The sequence below is a fragment of the Excalfactoria chinensis genome, chromosome Z (genome assembly GCF_039878825.1).
Source record: "Excalfactoria chinensis isolate bCotChi1 chromosome Z, bCotChi1.hap2, whole genome shotgun sequence".
Classification (NCBI taxonomy): domain Eukaryota; kingdom Metazoa; phylum Chordata; class Aves; order Galliformes; family Phasianidae; genus Excalfactoria; species Excalfactoria chinensis.
This window is the reverse complement of record NC_092857.1, coordinates 25,351,574-25,376,374: the sequence shown is the minus strand read 5'-3', so window position 1 is coordinate 25,376,374 and position 24,801 is coordinate 25,351,574. Positions and strand designations below refer to the sequence as shown.

Genomic DNA, 24,801 nt, shown 5'->3' with positions numbered 1-24,801 from the left:
ACTGCAGAAGTTGCCTGCAGACAAACAAAAATGTGTTTGTTTGTTGTTTTTTTAACATGTCTACGTTTACTTTATTTAATAATAATAATAATAATAATAGTGAATTTAGTCTAAAGATATTCCATGATTGCTGAAAGAATTACTATTTTAATTTCTGTGCTTTCACAAAGAAAAAAAAAAAAAAAAAAGTTTATCAAAAGAGATAGGATTTGATAATTACATTGCTGACCCTGCATTTTTTTACCCAGCATGTCTGTAGTAAGAACAGTTTGCCCCAACTTGGCCAAAGGTCATCTTTCTCTGAAAGATACGTTCCAATTCCAAGATGTCAAGTTTCTGCTCACTGAAAACCCACAGACCACAGTGTGCAAGATCACTATGAGCTGTCAGTTGTCACTGTTTGGTCTTCCTGTTGGAGGTTATTCACCCTCTGCTGGGAAACAAAAGAAAGAAAAAGAAACAGAATTCATTCAGCCTATGGGGGTACCTATACAAAAGTCTCTGCTGGAGGGAAATCTGCTTGGTGCATGAGCTCAAAACCTGAGCTCACAGACCTGTTTGTTCGCATCTAGCCTTTCACACCTGATTCCTCTACGATGCTGGAGCACAGCATTTCACTACCTCATCTCTTTCTGTTTGCAAGACCAAGCTTATTTTATGAGTATCTATTACCTTTCTGCCTGGAGTGTCTTGAAGATGAATTTGTTTACAAATTCCATGTGAGTACAGGAAAATGTGTCAGTACAAAACTGTAATTCTGCATTATGAAAATTCCAGATGTTCTTATATTTGCATAAGGAATGCTATTTATTTTCTTTTCTCCCACTCTCCACCTTTCCCTCTTTGCTCTCTAGCATACAACTACAAATTGCTTTACTGAACAGATTGCAAAAATACACAATAAAAAGTGTATTTCTGATCATTTATCTCCCAGGGAAAATAAAACCATTATTTATTTTATTCTCCTTCCGCTTGTGCTTGTTCAATATCAATATAAACTGTGGGATTCATTGGGTGCACAAACATTACAAAGTATGAAATGCCAAATGAGAACACAGGCATTCACATTAGCAGTGACACTAGGCAACATGCCTGACAAACTCTAAGGTCCTACAGCCCACCTGCTTTAGGTTCCCCCCCTCTAGGGGAACACTCATTGGGTTTGAGGGGTAGGATTCATCTGTACACCCAGCAGGCCTGCCAGCCATTCCATCCACACTGAGAGAAGTGTTTTGGAAAATCAAACTGCCAAGCAGATGTGGTCACTGGCAAATGGTTCAAAAAATGGCAGAAAAACCTTAACAGACAAATATCTAGGTGGACAGTGAATGTAGTGCCGTTCTTCACCAGAAGCAATTTGTAGGGTTATTCTGACTCTGTAATGTAAGTAGGATAAAAGGGGAATTCGTGCATGCAAACATGCAATAAACTGTTCAAATCATTACTTTTCCAGATTCAGGAAAGTTGCCATTTAACTCCACACTGTTTTAAAGAAAGGTCTGCTATTACACCCTATCTCCCATTTCTATTTCTATAGCATAGGAAAAAAGACGTTTCTGAAGGGGCAGGAGAGCCTCTTATTTACTTATATATATATATATATATATATATATATATTTCCTGCTTACTGTGACTGTAACAAGTTCTGCTTCACCCTCCTGAACTTGGAAGTGTCTGTAGCACACATCCAAGGACCTCAGCTTCCCTCATGATAGCATTTGCTGAGACTCAGTTTCAGGCTACAAGGCAGGGGGGCAGAACCCAGACTGGGAAAAATAGACTTCCCTTGGCTGCTGTCGCAGGAACTAGACATTGTTACCCCAGCTGGCAGTTAATCAGCTCTCTATCCTCAGAAATGCTATTTGCCCAATATAAATGACATAAACCAAGATCATCATCTTAGTTTATTTTTCTAGAGTCCTTAGCATGCTACATTAACCTGACAATGTTTAATCTTGTGTTCATTTCACAATACACTTCATGCAATTCACAGCTGTAATTGGTTTTACACTGACATTACACGTTTCGACCTAGCCATGGGAAAAGAATAACTCGTAAGATTATTTCTCTAAAAAGTGTCCAAGCTCAAACAGTACAGAAGCAGTTCATGCTAGTTCCATGTGCATAATTCTTCTGCCTTTTCTTTCAATGCAAAGATGATGACTGGTCCTTGTTTTAGAACATTTGCAATTGAACTACTTTTGTTTGATTTCTTATGTCCTGAGGAGTTCTCTCTTATAAAACAGCATTCAAGTATTCTAGTTTAATATCCCCAGTTGTCTGAGTTAAGGAACAAAGTAGACCTTGAGCTTCTGTTTCAGCTACGAATCTTCCAGAGTCCCGTAACCGATGGCCATAAAGTCTTTCCTTGTAGTACACACTCAGAGCTAAAGCCAGAGTATTGCTATTTGGCATTATCCAATGAAGTGCAAGAAATTAAATAAGTTATGTCTTTATTGCTATAGTACAATACCAAGCAAAGTCAAGTTTTAATACAATTGCAAGTGTTTCATAGAGTATACGTCTCTCCTCTTCAGGCCCAGTAGTTCAGCTGCACTGCAAATATCACCTACTTATCATATGCCAAATGTCATCCTAAGAAGATGTGTTGAGTATTCTTGAGTCTGAAGAATCAGACCTTTCATCATACTCGTCTTCTGTGTAAAGAGGTTGCTTAGACACAATAGGACATCCGTCATCAGGGATTGAGATCCTAGGATCTTCTGATGAGCGAGAAGGAAGGACAGGAGAGCTTCGGAAGACGCTGGCCGAGTTGCTAGAGAAAGGACTGACATACTGGGACCGCAGCTGGTACTGCTGCTGCAGCGTCATGGTGTTCCAAAGGGTGACATCATTAGGCAGGAAAGGACTGGACTGGTTTCTTGCCAAAGTGTTCCTCAGCATCAGCGGGTAGCGAGGTGGCTGAGGGAATGGGTGCTGCAAAGGTACGGCCAGAGGATTGGGCACAACGTTGCTGGAGTCAGCAGAGAACCTCAGTGTGTCAGGGACCCTGAAGGCTGAGCCCACTGACCACTTGGAAGAGGAAATAGGATAGGAACTCAGCGTGTGTTCAAAAATATGCCCATTGGAAGGCAGGACTAGACTGTCTGACTCTGCAGAAGTTCTCTCACCGCTGGCCACTGAAGACCGGCTGGACAGGAGAACCTCAACAGCGCTCACGAGGTCACCACCACATCCTTTCAGGATCAACTCCAGCACCGTCGGCTTCTGGTTAGGGAAAATCTTTTTCAGCACTTCCAGTGGAGGTCTGTTGGCTTTCAAGCTGAAAGGTAAAGAAACTGTCCCAGAAGGACCTTCTATCAGTAGGTGGTTCTGCTCTGCATGGTACTTGGGGCTCTCTGGACGGCTCTCCGTGCTCCCACCATTTTTCTGAACTGCGTAACCAACCTCATCCACTGATACAATTTCTGGGCTTTCAGGGGTGAAGCAGGTTTTGGCTTTAGTCATGTCTGGGGAATTCCTTTGGTCTGTGTCTTTGTCACTGTAGGTTTCAGCATTGTCTGTTCCACTGGCATCACCCAACCGCTCCTCACTGATGTCTGCAAAGGAAGGCAGAGAAGTCAACAAATGCTGAGTCCAAATGCCTCTATGGACACCAGAGGATAGACTCTTCCTACAGGGAACAGAGCAGGCTCCTAGGGAAGGAAAGAAAAAAAAAAAAGAAAAAAAAAAAAAAAGCATTTTTCTGCTAAAATTAAATTCTCTTTGCAATGTTACGTGAGAACAAAACCACAAGAGTAATGAGACATGACCTAGGCATTTTACGCTTCCTTTCAGTCATCTGTCTCATTCTTCCACATATAAGAAAAGAATCAGTGTCCTTTTTTCTCCTGCATCAGATGTGCTATACCAATCTTTTCATCCTTCTTCACTAGTTACAAGACAGCAATGAGCCAACCAAGTGCAAGTTCTCTTGGAGGAACTTGAGCATTTTCACTCTGTAATTCCCATCACTCTGGTTGTAAGATGTAAATGTTCAGAGAGAATAAAAGACCAAAATTTCCTCTGCAAGTGCAACAGCACTGGTAGAACCACTGCACCACATCTGCTGTCTCAGAGCTGTTCACATAAGTCAATATATCCTAGTTCTTGTTCTGCAGAAACCAGTTCCTTCCCCAGCAAGAAACACAGGTTTCTCTTCCAAACCTGGTCACAGCTGATGCCTTCATTGATTAGAACACAAAATTTAGGGAAAAAGAACTTTTTTTTTTTTTTTTTTTTTTTTTTTTTTTTTGAAAGGACCACTTGAAGGCATCTGGTCCAACCTCCTGCTCAAAGCAGAACTAGCCTAAAATCTAGAGCAATTTGTTTTAGTCCCTGCTCAGCTGGGCTTTAAATATTTCTAAGGCTGGATGCTTAGCAACCACCCTCAGCACTTGTTTCAGGTACCTTGCCTGTCATGTGTGAAGCTAAGAAGGGCAGAGCACAAGCCCATGGACCATGTTTTTACCAGAGGTGCACACAAAAAGGGAGATACCCCAGGGCTCCAATCACAAAAGGAGGCAATGTATCTGCTTGAAATTCTTTGCAGTCATTTATCCAAGGATGCTGTTCTGCTGACCTCCCTCATGCAAGTGCAGTGCTGACCTCCTGACAAACATCAACACCTGGGGAAGGGGACACTGTGCAAGCTGATGCAGACAGAGGCTGTGTTCACATGGTAGTGCTTTTGAATGCACAAATGTGAAAGATGGTCTGCAGAAACCAATGGAAGTACTTGTCTGGTTTCCCAAGCCCACTAGATATGGCATGAGCACAGTATGGCATATGAGCCCAACTAGATATGGCATGAAGCAAGCAAAGGCTTCTAAATTGTGCTCACAGTCACCCCTACCAGACTGAGAGGGAACTAATGGCAGGTAAATGGGAAATCCTTGCCACTGGCCTCCTACAGGTCTGCCTCACTCTCTCACACTGGGAATGGACGGGGCATTTCTGGTACAATTTACCCACTTTGTCACTCTGAGAAAGGAGTCTGAGTAAGCTGAGCAGGAGGTCACCGTGCTCTCCAGAACGGGAGCTACATTCCTCTGCTGTAAGTAAACCATCAGCTCCTGGCGGAACAGAGCAGACAGTCAGCATGGCAAAGGGCTGTTCTCTGCCCGAGGCAGGAGAGATGGCCGTCCTGCGGAGCCGCGGGTGCTGCTGGCTCGGGTTGCAGAAGATGAAAGTGGGAACAAAGCTGAGGTGCCTTTCTGAAGATCCCATCCTTCTCTTTGAATTGCCTGACCTGTGCTGGTTACCCGTTTTTCGTCTGGTTATGCTCTCTGTCCAGAGCTAATGGAGAAGCATGTATACAGTATGAAGCAACGTGCATATGAACTTCTTTATTCTCTCTGCATTAGTCTTGCCTTAGCATCCAAGGGGAATGCAGAAAGCAAACAAACCGGTAGCATTATCTTTTTGAGAGAATTTTAAGACCTAGGGGTAGTTTTACTTGAAAAAGAAAAGAGAATGGGAGGATCATGCTACCTTTCCCTCTTAATCCTCCCCCCCTCCCCCCCCATCAACCCCACACACACATCTTCGTGCCTTCATAGCCATGTATTTGTTACCAGAGAAGGGATGTTAAGAATTATTCACGTCCGAATGAAAGGGCAATTCACACACTCGAGTCTTAGAGGACAACTAATTGCCTCTGCCCCTATCGTGCCAGAGATAGAGAGGCGTTTGAGGCAGACGTTGGTCCCGATTTCCACATAGATAGATTGCACTGAGGAACCTACAGACCACATGCACGTGAACGTAGGTCAGAACTACCGTGCTTTGCCGTATTATCGACTGATAACAAGTGTCAACGGGGAGCTAAAAAGAGATAACAACAGAAAAATAACACTAAAACGGCACAAGATTAGCTCTCCCTAACGGGAAACGCGCCTGATCATCGAGTGATGTTTATTTTCAAGATATTTCTGGTTCAGCTTCGCTTTCATTAGGTTTAAAAGTATCCTGACGAGGACTGGCTAAAAGAAAACCCTTCGCGTTCTGAAAAGCACCCCTCCTGGAGCAGCCGGTGCCCTCCGCGGCCGCAGCCCGTCGCGCAACCCACGCACAGATCCTCGCCCTCAGCATCGCCGCGGGACGGCCGGTCGTACAGCCGCACCGCATCGCTGCTCACCGAGAGCCACGCCCGGGGAAAGAGATTTGGGCCATTTAAACGAAATGCTGTCATCACAGCACGGAGGGCTGCCCGATGCCCGGGGAGGGTACGGTGGGAGCCGCCGGGATGGGGCTTTTTATTTGATTTATTTTTTTTACAAAGGGCAGAAAACGGCGATCGTTAAATAAGCAGAGGTGCGGGGAGATATAAGAGAGATGCCTTTTGGTGGGCACAGAACTATGGAAATGTCGCTAGTATGTATCAATCCTGAATACCAGTGTTCTCGGGTTAAAAATATTTACTCGCTATTTATGGAGTCACTGCGCTCGGCCAAAGGAGTTCTCTCCGCACGGCGCGGGGATGCTGGGGCTGTCAGAGAGAGACCCTCAGAGTGCACTGCCAGGTTTTTTGTTTCTATTTGGTGGTGGTGGTGGTTTGGTTGGTTTGTTTTTAAAGCAGTTTCTATTTCCAATTGCCTCCTCCACGCATTCACTTTGCCACCTCGGAGGAAATCGTCTTCCCGTTAATATCCATGGTGGGAAACACTCAACAAATAACAGGCGTGCAGACACACACCCCGACCTGCCGCTGGAACACACGGAGCGCTGCAAAGGGAAAACTGTGCCTGCGTTCACTGTAGGCTAATAGATGTGAGTTAATCAACTGAGCTGCTGGGAATCCGCAGCGATGCATACCTCGTGTTTTCCCTGAGTACTGAGGATGATGAGGCAAACTTCGTAAAGCAAACAGCGCAAAGCAAAGTACTACGGAGAAGGGGAAGCTGCCCTATGCAGGTTAATGCATCTCAGGAAAACCCGCTCTCGTGGTTGAGGTCCATGTTTGCTCTCTCGACTTCCCCACTGCTGAACCGCTGTGCAACAGCTCTGCTCTCTACTTGCAGACTCTTTCTGCTGCATGGATTTTCCCGGATCCCGAACACACCCGCTGTTTTCCCTGCCCCTGTTGTCAGTACGGACTGATGCCAGAAATATCGGAAAGCAGGAAAGCTCTCCTAAAACATATGAAATGTGGGGTTCTGATTCGGGGTCGTTTTGTTGTTGGATCTCTTTTAGGGATTGGTTGTTTGCAGCTCAGATTTTTGTAGCCGTTTGGGCAAGTGACGTTTTTTGGTTCCCTTTCTAAAAAAAATAATAATAATAATAATAATAATAATAATAATAATAATAATAATAATAATAATAATAATAATAATAAAGGCTTTCAGCACAGACCTTCTTCCCTGCCTCCCACCTCGGGTGCTTCCTGGGAGTCGCTGCTCCCAAAGAGCTGCTCTGACCTAAGAGGCGACTCTGAAACCATCAGGAGACTCAGCGCGGTGTTCTATAAAGTGCTGGCCTTGGTGACTTACTGTAACACGCCCTGTGAGACAGAAGCATGTAAGCGCACTGTCCGGCGACGGAGCGTCTCGATGCTGCAGATGCGATGGGAGCCGTTTGCCGGTTATTCAATGGCACGGAACAGAACTTTGCGGCGGTCCCACCGACACGACCCGTTCCGGCAAGAAAACGCTACTTCAAGTAAACGGGTCCGATCCATCCGTACAGCACGGATCTTGTCTGAAACTGGGGGAGCAAATAACTGCATCTTCCACTAAGATTTCAAATTTAACGCAGTAGTGCGGAGAAAAACCTCGCAGCGCTCGGAAACGCGCACAGCTACCTGCTAAATGGCGCTGGGCGACAGGAGTGCCCCGGGGGAGATAATTTTCTCCTCTCTTTCACCGTTTCCTTTACTCACAGCGCAATTTTCCACCTCGCCCCACCGTTTCCTTTCCCCCGCCCCGCCGCGCCCCGGGGCTGATGGATGGAGACCCGCTCCATCCCTTCTCTTGCGGAGCTGTTGGCAGAAAGTGCTGACTGGCTGGCAGGGAAGAATTCCTCATCAATACACTCTGATTGTATTTTGCACACAAAACGCCTGTTGCTTGGTAACATTTCACTTGGGCCTGACCTTCCCCAAAAGTTATTGCTATCAGATTCGATTTACACTGTCCTCCCGTGATTACTGTAATCTTTTAAGCCGGGAAGTTCATACATCACGGGAAAGAAAAGTTGGGGCATGCGAGTCAATAGCGTTCCTGCCGCCAGATTTATATCTTGCTGGCGAAGTGCATTTGTTTCACTTTCTGGAAGGCGCCAAGACGCATTTTTTTTCCCGGTCATCCCGCGTTGAAAAACACATCCGAGGCCGGGATGCTCCGCACCGCCGGGGAGCCGAGGCAGGGAAGAAATCTGGGGTGGGGGGACCCCATTTCCTGGCCCGGCGGAGCTGCCCGCACACTACCCACAGGAGAGCTGCGAGCGGAGGGGGACGGAGGGTTGGACAGAGCCTTGCCCACAGAGCAGCCCCGGCCGTGCCCACAGACCCTGAGCCCAGGGCAGGATGCCCCGCGCAGCTCCCGTGGCAGGGAGCAGAGGGCCGAGGCGTGCCGCTTCGTTGCAGTCACCTGTAGAAAAGGCTCACACCGCACCGCTCCGGATTTCCGTCATCGGGCAGGGAAGGGGAACGCAGTTCTACTGTTTGAGAAGCGTGTTACCGAAGGTCGCGTTCCTTAGGAGCCGCTGACAGGCTGTTACCACGGACGGGGGAGCCCCGAGCAGCAGCCTCTGCTCGCCCTCCTGGGGAGTGGTGCATCCCTGCCTCCTTTCGGCCCGGCACAAAGTGACAGTTCCCATTCCCGTTTTCTCGCGGCGCGGCCGTGCGGGACGGACCGGCTGCTGCTCCAGCTGCTTCCCGGACGGTCTGGAGAGATGGGCAGGGAGCAGCGCCGGGACCCGCAGCGGGCCCAGCCCTCCGTGCCTCTGTTTAGGCGCTCAACTAACTACAAAACGCTCCCACCGGGCAAGAGGAGGCGTCCGGGCCTTCCCTCCCCTCCCACCCCGACGCACCGTCGGAGCGAGGGGATCGCGCGCCCCTTTTCCCCTCTTCCCAGAGCTTCTCGAACCCGCCGCGGCCTCACCTGCCTTGGGGAGCGGTCCTAGCAGCGCGGGGGGCGGTTCGGTGGCCCAGCGCAGCGCGGCGGCGGCTGCCAGCTCAGCGGGGGCCCGTTGCGGCCCGGCGCAGGGCGGCGGCCCCGGAGGGGCGGCGGAGGGCTCGGCGCTGCCCGGCGGCCCCGGGAGGGAGCGCAGCGAGTCCGGGAGGAGGCTCTCCAGGCTCTCGTTGGCCTGCTGCCTGCGCAGGGCTACCTGCGCGGCCATCACCCGCTGCCGCTCGATGATGAGGATGCACTTCTCGCAGGTGCAGTCCTTGAAGCGGCAGTAGCGTTTGTGGCCCTTCAGCCAGGACAGCACGCCGTGGTTGCGGCACCGGGCGCACTTGGGCGTCCGCTGCAGTGGCGCCCGCGGCGGCTGCGACACGGGGCCGCCCATGTAGAGGTACGGGGAGCCGTAGCCGTTCATGCCCGCGGGAGGAGCCCAGTGGCTCCGGGGTGGAGAAGGGCGCAGCGGGAGCGGGCGTCTCGGCGCTGCCCTGACCGGCGGGGGAAGCCGCCGCCCGCCGCAGTGACACCGGCGGGCAGAGAGCTGCCGCCGGACGGAGCGCCACTGCCGCTGCCCGCGCCGCCCCGCCGAGCCCAGCGACCGCCGCTCGGCTCCCTCCGCCCGCCTCCGGCCCCGCCCGTCCCCCTCCACCACCCACCTGCGGCCAGGGGCAGGGAGGGGAGGAAAGAGGGAGGGAGGAAAGAAGGATGGAGGGGTCTTCTCAGCCCACTCTTTGCCGAAGGGGCGCGTCCCCGCTTGGGGCAGACGGGGGTTTGTGCCACCCCCCCTCCCCCTCCCCCATGCTTAAGCAGGAGAGAGCTGGGGGGGGGTTGCGGAGGAGAAGAAGCGGGGGCGTGCGACCAAACTTTCGTCAAAGTTTGGAAGAGTCAGGGCAGAGCGGGACAGGACTCCCCGCGCACCGGCGCTGCGCGGGTCCGTTTCTGCCGCTACACGGGGCGGCAGCGGGGCCGCAGATGGTGGCTGCGGTACGAAACGGGCACAGTCGCTGCCCGAAGCCTCTGCTGTGTTCGGTGCCGTGTTTCGGGGGGGAGGGGGAGAGGGAAGAGGAGGACGTGGAAAGGTTTCTCAGTGAAACAGGGATATGTCAGAGGGAATTTAGTTAAAATCCCAGGTGTAGTTTATGAGTGAACGAAAGTATGGGAACACTGACCAGGGCACGGCGATTCCCCGCAGGAGTTTTCCGGCGGGAGCTCCGATGCCGGACGGCAGCGCCCGTCTACGTCCGGGGCAGCGGCTGCAGCCCCGACTTGAGTCCGTTTTGCTGACTCCAAATCTCTGCTCTCCCCGGTACCCCTACCTCTTAACTTCTCCTGCATGAATCGCACCATCTAACCAGGGTGCTTAATTAGAAAATCAAGGTAAAAACTTGCTAAGCAGGATAAAGAGCGAGAATAGAGAGCGGCGTGCGCGCTGCCCTAAAGGCACTCGCTCCTTGTTCCATTCATCACTCTGTCCTATAACTACTACCGTAGTTTTGGGTCAAGATCCGGGCGCCGTGCGTTGGGTGTGAGGAAGACGAGCAGGAACGCGCCGTGCGCTCTGCCCTCGGGGAGCGCTGGGACGGGAGCGGGGAGCGGGGGGCCGCTGCTGAGCCCCGCACTGCGCTCCGCACGGCACCCAGGGGGCCCGCAGCCTCCCGCGGGCATCCGTAAGTTTTCAGCCCTTCTCGGGAAGAATAACAAACGGGCGGTGCCCTCTCCGCACACCGAACAACCCCGTCTTCATAGAGCAAAACGCGGGGCGCGGAGCCCTCGAATCGCTTGCCCCAAATCGGAGTTGCGGGGGTAGAGGGGGAGACGCCCCCCGTACTGGGGAGTGAGGGCTGAGGAGCTGGGGGGTGGGATACTCCGGGGGTACTCCATTCGGGGCAGGAACTCTCTGTCGCTTGGCTGAGCGCCTGGCGCTGAGGCTGAAGTTTGGTACAGTACCGTAACCCTTTTCTCGTATTTGATGAGAATGTTTTCTGTATCCCCGTATTTGACAACATCTCCCCACAGGGCTGGGTTTGCATTTATGCGACGAGATGTCCCCCGCATGGAAGTCTATTGTAACCCAACACCTGACAGCCCCGATTCCCATTTCTGTTTGCAGAAAAGGTTTATTCAAGCACATAATGGGATCCCAGCAGAAAGCTTTTCAGGAGAAGGGGCTACGGTAAACTGCACCACATGAACTCCGTTTCCAGGGCTATTAAGCTTTTAATTGGAAAATAGCAGAGGAAATTTCAAGGTGACTATACCGTGTTAGCAGCCAGAGCACAGAAGAATGGACTGAAAGAGAATGGATGTGCGAAACATATGCTGCAAATAATGCTCAGCGGAAAGAGCACTGACGGTGCGGGGGGGGCCGTACCCGCTCCGCCGTTCGGTGCCTCGCCGTGCGGACCCGAGGGCCGGGATCCCGCCCTGCCGCGGTGCTGGCGCTGCTGTTGGCTTCTGGGGGGGGGATGCTGGGGGCAGCATTGGCTTGGCTTGGGATAACTCCCGCCCAGTCTTCGGGCAGTGCCACCCTGCGGAGGCGCAGATTATCCACCACCCCGCTGCTCCGGGCGGTCTTGAGCGTTATCACACAACGAAGAAGGGACGGGAGCGCACGCAGTCACGGTGGACGGAGAGGAAACTTCAGGGCGGACTTCAGAGAAAGATGTGAATTCCGCACAATGTCACCCGAACAATCCATCAAAGCTGCCCAGCAAGAAGCGAAGAGCGCACTTGAGAGGAAAGGGATTAGTAAAGGTCACTGGTTGCCAACCAGCTACAGACACTTGTAAAGGGGGCGACCTGCAGATTAGTGAAAAGAAAGAAAAACAAAATAGGTAGAGAAAAATGTTCTGAGGCTGGAATGCCTGCACACCTCCGTGTGCTGGGAGAGAAAAAACAAAAACACAGGAGGGAGAGCCTGAAGTCCCGCAGCGGGCAGTGGGGGTGGCACCCACAGACTCGAAGCGCGTCCTCCAGCAGGAGGGGACGGGACAGGACGGGGCCGCTCCGCAGCCGGCGCTGCCTCGACCCATTGCAGCCGCGGAGCTCCCGGAGGTTTCCAGGGGTATAACCCATCACCTCGCCGAGCCTGGCAGGACGAAGAGTGCGGGCCGTTGGGAGGCCCAAAGCTGCTCCCGACGTCGGGCCACAGGCTCTAGCGAGTCCCCGAGCGCCCCGCGGTGAGCGTTTTTCCCCGACCCTGCCTCTTCTGCCTTTAGATTCGCAGATTCTCTCCACGGCCGACCTGATTTTTTTCACAAATCCGGGCGGGATTTATTCTCCCGCGCTCCGAAGGATGCTGCACGCACTCTTTCCCTGATTATTTCCCCCCGCCCCGGCCACCAACCCGGCCACACGCTGCTGCAGACAAGGCTGCAGCGGGGCGCGCACGACTCTTTTCGCCTCGCTATCCGGCTGCGGGCAACGCAGCGGAGCCGACGCGCCCCAGCCGGTCCCGAGCCGCCCGCGCTGAGACTCGACGGGCACAGGCGAGGAGAATCCACGAGGCCCAGGAGCGGAGCTGGGGCCGGGGCCATCCCCCTGTCGATACCCCGCACCCGGGGAGCAGCACAGGGCCATAGTAGCCACTCTGTAAATTAAGAAACAGAACTTCAACATCGCCTTCAGAATCGCAAGAAAAAAGGGGGAAAGGAGCGAGTCGCACCTCCCGGCCGCCCGCTCCCATCTCCTCGTCGCCGTGCGGCATTTCCACCCCGGTATTATTCTTGCGTGCCCTCCAGACTCGCGGTGCCGCTGTCACAATAGCAACAGCAGAGGCAGAAGGGCACACGGCCGCCGGAGCGGGCTGACAAGTGTGATAAAATGATCTTCCTTAACTAAACTCGTAAAGCACTGGGCAATAAAACTCAATCTTCTGTAAAATCCAATTAAGTCATTATCTGACTGATTGTATCTTTAATTGAAAACAGAAGTGACAGTAAATTTCTGTGATATATCAGGATCAATCGATACCACTATACGATTCAGCCTCAAGAAGTGATTTATAATGTCAAACCTATATAGGTAACTCCACATTATTCTCTCTAAAACCACTGGTGGATGAAATTAAGAGTAAGTGCATTTAATAAAAAACAAGATGGTCAGGTTATTGATTACAACAGATGGGGGTGAAATCAAATAGATGTTTTCAAAGCACAGAGCGAAGAAAATACAAGTAATTTCTTTTTTTCTTTTTTTTCTTTTTTTTCCCCCCCCTGTTTTAATACAGCTCACCAAATATACACACAAGAAAATTCAGTCATCAATAACATTTTTATTTCAGGTACAGCTGCAACTACAGAGAACAATGAATTTTTCCAGACTAGTTTCATTTCAGGTTGGCTTCTGTAACAGAGGAAGAGGACACAGTGAGCTGTTCTTAACAAAATAACACCTGCAGAAACGCACGTAACTTTTCTGAGACTTATTTGCTCGCCGTTTATATTGCAATCTAAGTCGAGGCACTCAACTGTAATATGCAAAACGCGTTAATTTGACGATACGAGAAGAAAACGTCTGGAGCCGAACAGCAGCCTACGAGGAACCATTACAAACACATCACGGCTCCGCGTTTCGGGGAGGCCGATCGCCGGGCGCTCCGCCCTGACGGGAGCGGGCCGAGACTCGACGGCCGCACCGGGCCGGGCTGCGGCCCCCGCGCGGCTCCGCCCCGCCCCGCCCCGCCGGTCCGGACGCGGCCCCGCCGTGCCCCCCCGCCCCGGAAAGAAGAAACCCAACGCCCCCCCCCCCCCCCCATAACCCCCAACAGAACAAGGCAACAGTGAACGCCGCGCAGCAGCCGCCCGGCGCCGCGCCTACTCGCCCTCGAGAACCGGGCTCACCGCGAAGGCGCCGGGCTCTTGGTGGGGCTCGCACTCCAGGTCTTCCTTGGTGCTCTCGCTGCTGGACAGGCACCCCAGGCCCGAGTCCTGGCTGCTGGGCGGCGAAAACACTGCGGAAGGGGAGAGAACACAGCGCCTGAGCCCCGCACCGCTGCACCCCGGGGTCCGTAGCGCTGCCCTGGGCTGGCATCGGGCAATTCAGAAGTAAGGCAGCACTCGGAACGGCTGCAACGTTGCAATTTGCAGTAGATACAAAACCGAGTAAAAGGGTCTCTGACCTTCCTAACCTTAGATGAGTTGAGATCCACCTCCAGCACTCCCTTCCTGCCTGCCGTGAATATAATTAAGGGGAAGCTGCAGTGGTAATTTCTCTCCTCATTAACTTCCTGATTGGTTTCAGGCTCAGGATTCCGGCGGGCGGCAGTTTGTCACCAATTCCAAATGGCCAATCGTTAATACTAATGTTTGTGTAACTAACGGCCAGCATCTGCCCGGCTCCGTGTACGACAGCGGCAGTGAGGGCAACGTCCCTGCTTCTGCGTTAATTCAGTTCTGTTCATCAATAGGGATATCTACGGCGTAATTAGCAGAACGCACCGGTGGCTGGGGCAGTCGGCAAAGCCCCACTGGCCTGACACCTTCACCATCAATACCGTGCTCTGGATTTTCCTGTTTATTGGAGAGTACTGCCAGGCTATGGTCTTTTAAGAGAATGCACTTTACAGCCATTGCCTGTGTTCTGGAAGCTATGATGGATCTGGTACAGCTGCAAAAGAATAGGGAGGCTCAAACTTGCCCCCCTCCAGCACCGGGTGGCTATCAGTTCCATCACAAATAAAGGTCTGGCTCGACTCTCACATCCAAGCCATGGGGATTCAGGGGAAATAAGCAACAGATGTACCCCATTACTACAAAAAGAAGAAACCCTACCTTAAAAATCACAAACATCCCATCTCAGCAGGACAGTGACAGTATGCTTCTGTAGTAACTTCCAAGTGCAGCTTCACTCCCTGGTTAATCCCCTTTTTAAACACAATGCTGGTTACAGTGTATGCAGCTGAAGCCTCACATACCATTTTCAACTACCTGTCTGTGACTACACTGAATAGTAATTCCAGATACTTTCAGGGAATTTTGCCCATTTTTTTTTTTGCCATGGCGGAACCTAAATCAGTGATTTTGTGTGATCTCTCCTTTGATACTTGTGAGGGACAAGTCAAGCCTCTAACATCAGCCTCCTGTGTCAGACTACTGCTGTCTTAGTTTTGATTAAAAAAACCATTTTTTTGCCCAGTAGGATATTAACCCTGTATTACCTTCTTCTCCCAGCTGAAGATAAAAAAGAATGCCCTGCTAAGTGGACCGACAAAGCAACTGCTCAACATGTGAAGGCTACTACCAACACAGAATTAGGAAGCTGGTTCTTCCTCTGCTACACTCAGGTGATAACGTTCAGTTTCATACCCATGCCTTCCCATGTCAGCAGGGCTAGTGGCAGAGGCCCAAGAGAAGACATAAGTTTCTCAGTCTCTGGATGAGGACTAAGTGAGTGTTCCAGTTCACCTCCTCTGCTAATTCTCTGCTTGTGACTTACCATCTATGAGCTTCCATTACTTGAACCAGACGTAAACAAGCAGATTAGGGCAAAAGTGCAGAGAATGGAGGAACATTCCTGTTCCTGTGGAAGGGAAGAAGGCTCACCTGGTCAGACAGGCTTCCAGAGCCCAAACATAATCACTGGGTGGCCTGGTCTGCACCACACTCCTATGATCTGAAGCATACATCACTTAACACTTCAGGCTAGTAGCTTGTTGCAGTGGTTCATGCTTTGATCACTGCCTAACGATGGAACACAGGTACTCCTTACCTAGATCTGCTCCAAGATGCCAAAAGGCAAAAGCACCTACAGAGGACACAGCAATCCATTCCTCTCCTGGTGTAAACATCCTAGAGACCAGCTCCTCACAGGTGATACAGGGCCACAGCTATTGCCAGCCAACAAAACAAGCTTCAGCTGAATTTGGCCATATGTGGCCATATCTGGCATCAGGAAATGTCCCTTTCTCCACAAGTCACCTTGCATTATGAAGCAAGCAACAAGAAGTCTGGCTTGAACACCACTGACTGCCTCAGTGGCTCAAGTCTCCAACTCTGCAGCCTCGTTCTGCCCTGGTAAGGCAAAACCCAACATATTTAGGATAAGCTATAAGGAATCCCCCCGTTCTCAGGCTCCAGTAAGTATAAAAGTGACTGAAGTTGGAGATAGTTTCTTTACTTCTGAGTAGCCAGATGGGCAAGTGGCTTATTTCTTTGAAAAGATTTGTTAATATTTTTAGTACACATGTGTCTGGAATGATGGGAAGATGCATTTTAAAATACTGAGATTCATAAATCTTTCTGACAAACATAAAGAAAGCTTTTTCCTACATGGAAAGAATGCAGTAAGAATACCACTCAACATGCTACACACAGTACCAGTGTTAAAACCCTATGACAGTAAAACTGCAATTTCATATTTATGATCTATTTACCCAGCAGACCTACATTAATTTATTATAAACATGGAGAATGATACAGGCATCAGCCTTTTTGTAGACAGGCACCCGCATTTGTTTCTCAGCACTCCAGGAAGTGGTTCCTAAACTTTCTGGACCAGTGGAGCTCCACCAGTCTCCCAGCACTTCCCATGAGGTACCTGACATTATTATCAAACCTCAAATGGAAGGGGTATAAGCACAAGAACATTTCCAGACCAACCACTGGGTTGGTTGGTTTCACAGACCACCTCAGAGCTTGGAAGCACTGCTCTAAATAACACAGGCAGCTCTTCTAGTGACAGTCAAATTGGCCATGGTTTTCAGAGTTATGAAGCCTGGGCTATCCATGTTCGTCTCTGAATGTGCACAGGAGGATGTAAGCAGTGGCACCTAGATTTTAAAAATAATCTGGAACTACAGAGGTCTCTTCTGTAGCAAATGGGACCTACCCCTGTATCCCAGCCGGCACTGCTTCTTGGACTCACTTTTACTGCAGTCAGTAGGAGACACCGAAGTCAGCCAAGAGATAGGTAGGTGCAAAGCTTATAATGAGAGCAAGATACTTGATTTGGTACTTGTAGCTATAAAAAGGCAGCAAGAAAGAAATGAGCAATTCTGTTCCAGTGTTTTAATCACACGGCAATAAAATGTAAAAATTCCAAGTTCAAAGAAACAAAACCCATGTTCTTTTTGATTTAAATGTATGAGTTTCATCTGTTTGATGCTTGTGGCTGATCCTCCCACTGTAGTTACACAGCCCTTATCTGTGTAAATAACAGCAACAGAATTGGATCTATGATGGTTTTTAAAGGTCATTCCTTGATCTAATTACCTTTTACTCTTGGGAAACCTGAATACTCTTGAGCCATATGAATCTGAAAAAAAATATCAGCTAATATCACACAGTAAAAGAAGTGAGAAGGGATATGAACCAAAACCACAAAACCTTACATCTTCTGACACTGGAAACTGCATTAACTTTTAACATGAGTGATCCCTGTAATTCAATGGACTGAAAAGAATAATACACTTTCAATGATGTGAGAAAGCAGAAGGATATTCAAGCTTGAAAAGTAAATATTTTCCTGAGTTTACATTTAAAAAACTATTAAACTCTCAGTAAGAAGCAATTTTAAAAGATTTAGGGTTGCGAGGTACAATCCATTTTTTAAAGCTCTTTCACCTTTTTCAAGGAAAAGAAAAATAAGTATACCTGTCCTACGTGCTCCTAAGGACCATATACTTTTTAGTGTGCAGACCTAAACCTTCATCTGCAAGCACAGCCACGCTCACCGTCAGAGGAAGAAGGGCAACTAAGCTGCTGCTGCTGGCCTGAGGCAGTGGAGCAGAACTGAAGCACGCCAGGGTTTTGATTTGCGTCTGGACTGAAACTTTTCAGTTTTTCATGGTGTCTTCCTTTCCATAGCCAAATAATTTTCCTTTTGTAAGTACCACTGAAAATGGATGTGCAAGTGATTGCCATTCCAGGCCCTGAAAATCCTATATGAAGTGTCCTTAGCAACCAGAAGGTCTAAGAAAAGAGTGGTTTCTTACACAATGATAACCAGAAGCAAGACCTGCTAGCTGTATGAAGGGTAGATGGAAAGAGAAAACAGCTGGGGCACTTCCCTCAGATTACCACCTCACGGCACCCGTCTCCATGCAGCTACCAGACTGGCAGCATTCTGAAGGAAGGCTGGCTTAGTGTCCTGGAAATTCTGTGGATGGGACTCCACTGGGTGACACTGCCCAGTCTGCACTTTAGTCAGTGATACTCATCAGTCCACAGCTCACACTGACAATGCAAGGCTGGCTCTACCACCTGTTGCCAGCAAACAGCTTGCAAAGTACATCAAATGCAAGAAGACATGGCAGCTGCTTAACAAAGCATTCAGCCAAAGAACAAAACAAAACACTAATTGGTTACTCCTGCAAAACCAGACACTTGGAACAAGAGCACCAGCAGAATGAACACTGGCTTGGCTACAGAGACGCACAGAAAAGACAGAGAAACCCACTATTTTCCTATTGTGAAGGAAGCATTAGAGGGGCAGCAGAAGTGCCAGGGTCTGTCGGTCTGTCCCGGCTGTGCTGTACATCATCTCAAGATGCGCCAGATGAAATCCCAATGCAAGCACACACAAAAATACCAACCTCAGTTTTCCTAAACAAACTGCACTTTGCTACCTCTCATCTTTGCAGTGCCTAGCCCTGCAAGCATCCAGCTCTTGACAAAATCTGTCCCCATTGAACCTCACAGGTGCCATGAATGCACTGATTGAAAAGACAAAGGACTGACTGTCTTACTCTAGAATGAAGAAACCAGTGTTAATTGAAGGGAGTTTTTAGCTACCAACTGAGCAGGGAGTTAAGCCTCACATTCTGGTATTCTGGTCTGTGCAGGTCAAAAGTATCAGCAGTCAGGAGCTTATAGATGGGTGGTTTCCTGCTGGAAAGCCACACAGCAGCTGCAAAACCATCAGAAATCAGAGATAAACACACGTCAGCTCTACTTTTAAAATTTCTTCTGAGCAGAAAGAATCGCGTTTTTAAAGCTGCAGAAACTCAAGTTACTGAAGACAGTGAATGCTCAATGAATCTCCAGTATTTCCTAGCTTTGATGTGCTACTCTGTCTGTGCATGAATGTTAGGGCTAAATGTCTCTTATTAACTGAGAATTCTTACCAACACCTTCACACATACCAAAGGTGTGCTGCAGTGACTGTCCTCCCATCCTTTAGCCCTCCTCTCAGACCTGGAGTAGGCAGTTTACCACAGGGTCACATTCTGGAACCTCACCCTGACACCAGCAGTTTCTATTTGCTACAGCTCATTATCACTCCCTAGCATGGATGTAGGTTTCCTAGAAGAAGCATTATGCAGAGTACAGAGTAAGAAGAGCTGTTGGTCTAACAGGGAGACGGATGCTAAAACAGTAATGAGGCACTAATGAAATCTCAGTTATGGATCTGCCTTCAAATGAGAGTTACTCCACGTTACACATCTCAGCTCAAATATCTTTGCAGTTTTCATTTTGATCAATTCATTGTGGACTATTCTATGTTGATTATAATGCAGACAAATTAAAAATAAACTGGTGCTCCCTCTTTGCTTTGCATGTCTTTAATACAAGGGCAAATAGTCCAGCTCCAGCAATACATGCCAATGGAAATTACCCTGCTGTAAGAAGAGTCAAGAACAAGCAGAGATGTCTTTTGATTAAAAAAAAAGAACAACCCAACAAACCATGCCTAAGGAAGTGGAATCTAAACCAAGTCCAGCCTGTGCTTCTTAGCACAGATATACTATTTCACAGTAAAGCCCTTTTCCCCATCCCAAACGCCTACTCTTCTCACTAACATTTAAAGTAATTAGGATTACCTTGGGTGCCCACAGTAGGGCACATTCATTGTGCGTTTTCAAATAGCATTAAGTCTTGGCATTAGAAGCTCAGGATAAGAGGTAAAGATCTGAATGGAGATCTTTATTCAGCATGCTTTACTATGGATTATCTCATTCTTTTCCAGTTCATGCTTGTACTTTTAGCAACTAAAAAGGCGGGGCTATAACTTGATGTAATTAGAAACCAGAAGCTGAAGAAAATATCCTCTCGTTGAACTCCCTCACCCCTGCCTTTAAATTCGCTTAGAATATTAAGAGAAACAATCAAACGAGACTTTCCACTTCTCACCCACCTCCAGCTGGTCAGGAAAGATGCAAGGAAGACATTCTGGAAGCACAGGTTTTGGGTTTTTATTTGAGGCTCCAAATCCTATCTCACAACAACATCAATCAATTACAAAGCAACTGCCATTAGAGCCTGCAGACAGAATATGCATCAGAACAGTACTGACTGACCAACACTTTTTACTTCTACCAGTGTTACATTCCAGGGCTAACTTGATGGGACTAGGACAGTGCCTGAGGCTAGGAAAGGCAGAGTGCAGAGGAACTGTCACAAAACACTCAGGGAGACCGGATGTATGAAGATGAGTATCCTTGCTTTGAACTGATCTGAAGACAATGTGCAAAGCCCAGCTGGAAAAAGCTTGTTAGTGCCAAGCCCAGCTTGCCAGCATTGAGAGGTTACACACCTCCTGTGCAAGGTATTGACCAGAAATGCTCACTCTATCAGAGCCATGTCCCAGCAGGGTACGAATCAGTATAGTCCCGCTGTACCTAATCTTACATTCAACTCCAAAATTCCGATTGCTAGTTCCTTCCTTAAAAACACAGAGTTTTAACTGTTTATCATAGGGATTTGGCGCCTTGAAAGACACAAAGGAAACCACTCTCCAAGAACTGGTTATCTTAACATAAGGTAAACTCTAGATGATGGCTAAAATGTGTGCTTATGTAGAAGGTTAACTGTGTCATCTCTAAGTATAAACAACCTGTACAACTACAGAAGTACAACAACTATTTCATAATCACTAAAGCAGAAAAGATGAGGTCACAGACGGAGGTATTTCAAAGCTAGTACTAATCCTCCAAAGAAAAGGCATTATGACAAAAAAAAGAGGTTATCATTTTCTCCATCCCTACCACTCCTCACTTACTTAAACCCATGTGTTATCCTGTGCATGTATCTGCGCACTCACATCAGGAATTACAATAGAGAAATTATTCCATGGCAGAATATCCAGCTTCCTATGTTTTGTATAGAATCACATGCTTCTCCAGGCTGCAAGGCTATGCTATGACCATCAGCAGATCTGCTCTCAGAGATCCCATCTTCCCTCAGATATTCATGGTCCCTCAGCATCAGGGAGCATGCTCTGCTGCTGGGCAAACCCAATGGTAGTGTTATCAAGCATCAGAATTCATGACAAGACAGAAGACAAGGCACAAGTTTCCTCTTTATGTAGATATACTAAAGGAAGAAAACAGAAGCTTTAATAACCCCTTATAACTTCTTGGTGTCCCATGCAGAAATCCAAATAAAACACTGTTTTGGCTAACTATCTCCCAGCTCCTGGGTCAGAACAGCTGCTAATCTTTACTAGCGTACCAGAAACAAACAAACAAACAAACAAGAAATCTATCACAGTTTGTACAACATCAAGACTAGTCAAATAAATGTAAAGTTTAATTCTGATCACAGTTCTTTATGCTTACTGCTGCTGATGTCATTTCCAACCTATAAAACAAGGACAAAATCCAAGCCAGCTGTCAGCAGTCACAACACTCAAACAGTAACCAAACAGCTAATAATGATGGCTTCAGCTCTTTCAGCCTTAATGACATTTTTAACTTTAGAAAATACTGGCTCAGTGATGAAGTGTGTTATTGTATGGCTTAATTATCTTTTTTGAATATGACTTGCAAGCTTTCAGAAATCAAGAGGTTACCAAATAATCAGAGAAAATGCTAAGTCTAATGAAAGTGATCTGTTATGGTAGACTCAATGGATTTTTTGCTTGTCAAGAGCAGACTTTTTTTTAATGCTCTTATAATGTAATCTCTGCTGGGAAGGGACAAAGAAAGACCTGCAACTTACACCATGCCAACAAAAGCTGCAGGAGGTTTGCCACTGATTTTACCATGAGCAAGACCACACTCACATAAAACTACACTCAAAACTGAGTAAAAGGGAAAAATGAAGGAGCCCTTCCTTACACATACAGGTTAGAATTCAAGTGAATCTACAGTTTTAAAAGCCAAGGAGGCATTAAAGTGAATTAATATTACCATGGCATTACTATTTTTCAATGTTAACTTTAATGTAGAAGCCAGTCAAGCAGATTTGCTGTCAAATGGTTCAACAAGTATTGGCTAAATTTGCAGCAAAAGAGGAGTTTATGCATAAACAGAGTAAAAATGTTGCTACTTATTTTAAAGTGAGATTTATACACTCCGAAGTTTAGAAGCCTTGTCACAATAAGTCACTCTACTTGAGAAAACAGGGACAAAAACTGAACACAAAGCATTCTTAAGGTAGTCAAATGAGTTAAATGAAGTTTCACACAACATTAGGCTTATGACAGACTCACTGCACTATATTTATATTTATTTCTACCAACACAACAGCAGCATTAAATGCACACTGTGAAATGCCGGCATGCAACAGAACCCTGTGCTGCTGAGGTGAGGGGTCTGCCCTAGCTGGCCATCATCTGGTCCTCATCCAGAGCTCTCCTGAAGCAGCAGTCCAGGGCTCCAGGTCTGTCTACTGTCACAGACTGGGGTCCCTTGGGCCTTTGGGTAAAGAAAGCCCTGCAGGGAGGCTGTGCAAAAGAACATTTCCACATGCTCCCCGTGAGGCCTTTCAGCTTGGCCACCTGGTGGTGCAAGGTGACAGAAGGACCTGGCCCAGGCTGCAGGGAGGGATGGATTTTCAAGGTACCCAAAAATGGAGGTAAATGTACATCAGCGGGTCCAGGTGCCTCCTGATCCAAACCGGACAGTTCAAAGCAAGAAGCACAAAGGTCAGAACAGAGCTGAGGAGGGGTGGGCTGCTCCCAAACGGATGGCCAACACACATTCCTCCTTCCTCACCTCTTTTTACAAGGGTTCAGTCTGTTACAACTTCATTTTGGCTGCCTCCTGCAGAAGCATCCACATAAAAGAACAGCAGACCCCTCCCAACAAGCCAGTGCCACTTCCCTTGTTTGCACAAATCTGCATGCAGCATGTTTTGGGAAGTACTAGTGAAACAATCCAACCAAACTTAAATCACTAGGCACTCCTGCAGCTCAGCAAAGAGCTTGGTCAAGATGTGTATGACTCACTTGGTAGACACAGTTTAATAAGCTACAAGTTTCTATTATCTAAGAGAGGGGAGAGAGAAAAACGAGGATAGTAAAGGCTTGATTTGCAGTTATTTAGGAGATTTAAAATGATATTTAAGGGCATAAAACTAGCTCAAATCTGGCTCAGACAACAACCTATCAAAATGTGTTTTATATAGCCAAAAGCCAATACAAAAATCAGCTAAAAAGTTGTGTGTAAACAGTTGTTTCAGAGTGGGAAAAGAAAATATTCTTTGCAGTGTCTGCAAGTGCTCTAAGACAGAACTTGAAAGAGAAAATGATTTATAAAGGAACACCAGAGAGAGTTCATTGATCTTTTTCTTACACGCCCAGAAAAGAAACAAAATTGGTGACAAACTAGGCTAAAAGCACTCTTTTACCTCAGCAGCCTACTACATGATTAGTGGTATGCTTGGGATAAATAAACATGCTACCCACAGCATTTGGGATGCAAATGTATGAAGCTTAACTGATTTAACAGGCACTGTGGGACAAATATCAAGAACAGGGCAATGCAAAATACATTGTGCAGTAATATAAATATTGTAAAAAATTACAGGAAAGCAGGAAGCAAATTTGAAGATGTTAAACTAAACGAAATCACAGCATTTAGTTTTACTTCTAAATGTTACGTAGGCTTTTGTTCTTTCTGCACTACATTCTAAATTAATCTTGGTAAAATGAAGTGTTAAGTCATCAATTTACTACCAAAGGTACATCCTGCTTTACCAGGGGGTTGGACTAGGTGATCTCTAGAAGTCTCTTCCAACCCCTACAGTACTGTGATTCTGTGATCTCCTAATCTGTTCAGAATTTTAAGACAAAACCTGTGCTCAGAAACAAATGCCCTCCTCTGCCCCAGCTAGCCCCTTTCACACATTTGTGAAGTGAGCTGCACCTCTGCAAGTGACAAGAGGTGCAGACTCTCTTGGTGCAATGTGGGCTGTACTGCAGAGAGATATAAGGGAGTGCCTGGCATGTGCCGGGTGCAGCAACAGTATGCTCAGGAGGCAAGAGCCACACCAAGGCAGTGCAGAATCACCACCATGCAGCATCACTGTGCAGCAGTATCACAGCATTGCATCACCATCATGCAGCCATGCAGCCACCCGCAGACATAAGCAGGCAACGAGATCGCCTTGAGCTACAGAAGTAGCGAGGACATTTCATGTCTTCTTACCACACCAAGCGTGTTATGAGGGCAGTGGAAATGCTGACACCCACCTAATTGCAGTGGGAGTGCCCCTCTGGTCCCATCCGATGGTGCACCCTGAGAATCAAAATACATTTGTGCCGTGATCTGATTTACAGGTGTGAACACAACCAGGAAAAGCAAATACTTTTATAGCATGCAGAGCGAGTTCAGTGCTTTTGTCACACAGTTTTAAAAGTCAGATAGTTTTCATTTTTCATATGAAAAGCCACTTTGTCTAAATAATCCTTTGTGTGCTATGGAAGACTAACAAAACGTCACTTAAAAGGAAAAAGCAGCTGTAACATTTGCATGTCTGATTTACTGCAACAGGTTTGGAAGAAAAGAATGTAATTT

At 47.9% G+C, this 24,801-nt stretch overlaps 2 protein-coding genes across 2 annotated transcripts in view; both read right to left on the bottom strand.

The window, feature by feature from the left end:
- Window positions 1-2,595: 2,595 nt before the first annotated feature.
- Window positions 2,596-9,540, bottom strand: DMRT3 (doublesex and mab-3 related transcription factor 3). The gene is made up of 2 exons (XM_072359838.1): window positions 9,102-9,540; window positions 2,596-3,560 (listed from the first exon to the last, which is right to left on the bottom strand). Exons 1-2 carry the CDS (start codon window positions 9,538-9,540, stop codon window positions 2,596-2,598), a joined length of 1,404 nt encoding a protein of 467 aa, XP_072215939.1.
- A 4,366-nt stretch (window positions 9,541-13,906) lies between these two features.
- The window catches only part of DMRT1 (doublesex and mab-3 related transcription factor 1), a 51,439-nt gene continuing 40,544 nt past the window's right edge, over window positions 13,907-24,801 (bottom strand). Inside the window, exon 5 of the mRNA XM_072359839.1 lies at window positions 13,907-14,073. Coding sequence (XP_072215940.1) covers window positions 13,937-14,073 — 137 coding nt within the window. The 3' untranslated portion in view covers window positions 13,907-13,936. The remainder of the gene's footprint in view (window positions 14,074-24,801) is intronic.

What these genes read in the sequence shown, in the direction of transcription:
- DMRT3 (XM_072359838.1), bottom strand. Translation starts at nt 9,540, where the DNA reads ATGAACGGCTACGGCTCCCCGTACCTCTACATGGGCGGCCCCGTGTCG. An exon ending in AGGACCGCTCCCCAAGGCAG is followed by an intron (nt 3,561 to 9,101) that starts GTGAGGCCGCGG and finishes CTTCCTTTGCAG; the next exon opens with ACATCAGTGAGGAGCGGTTG.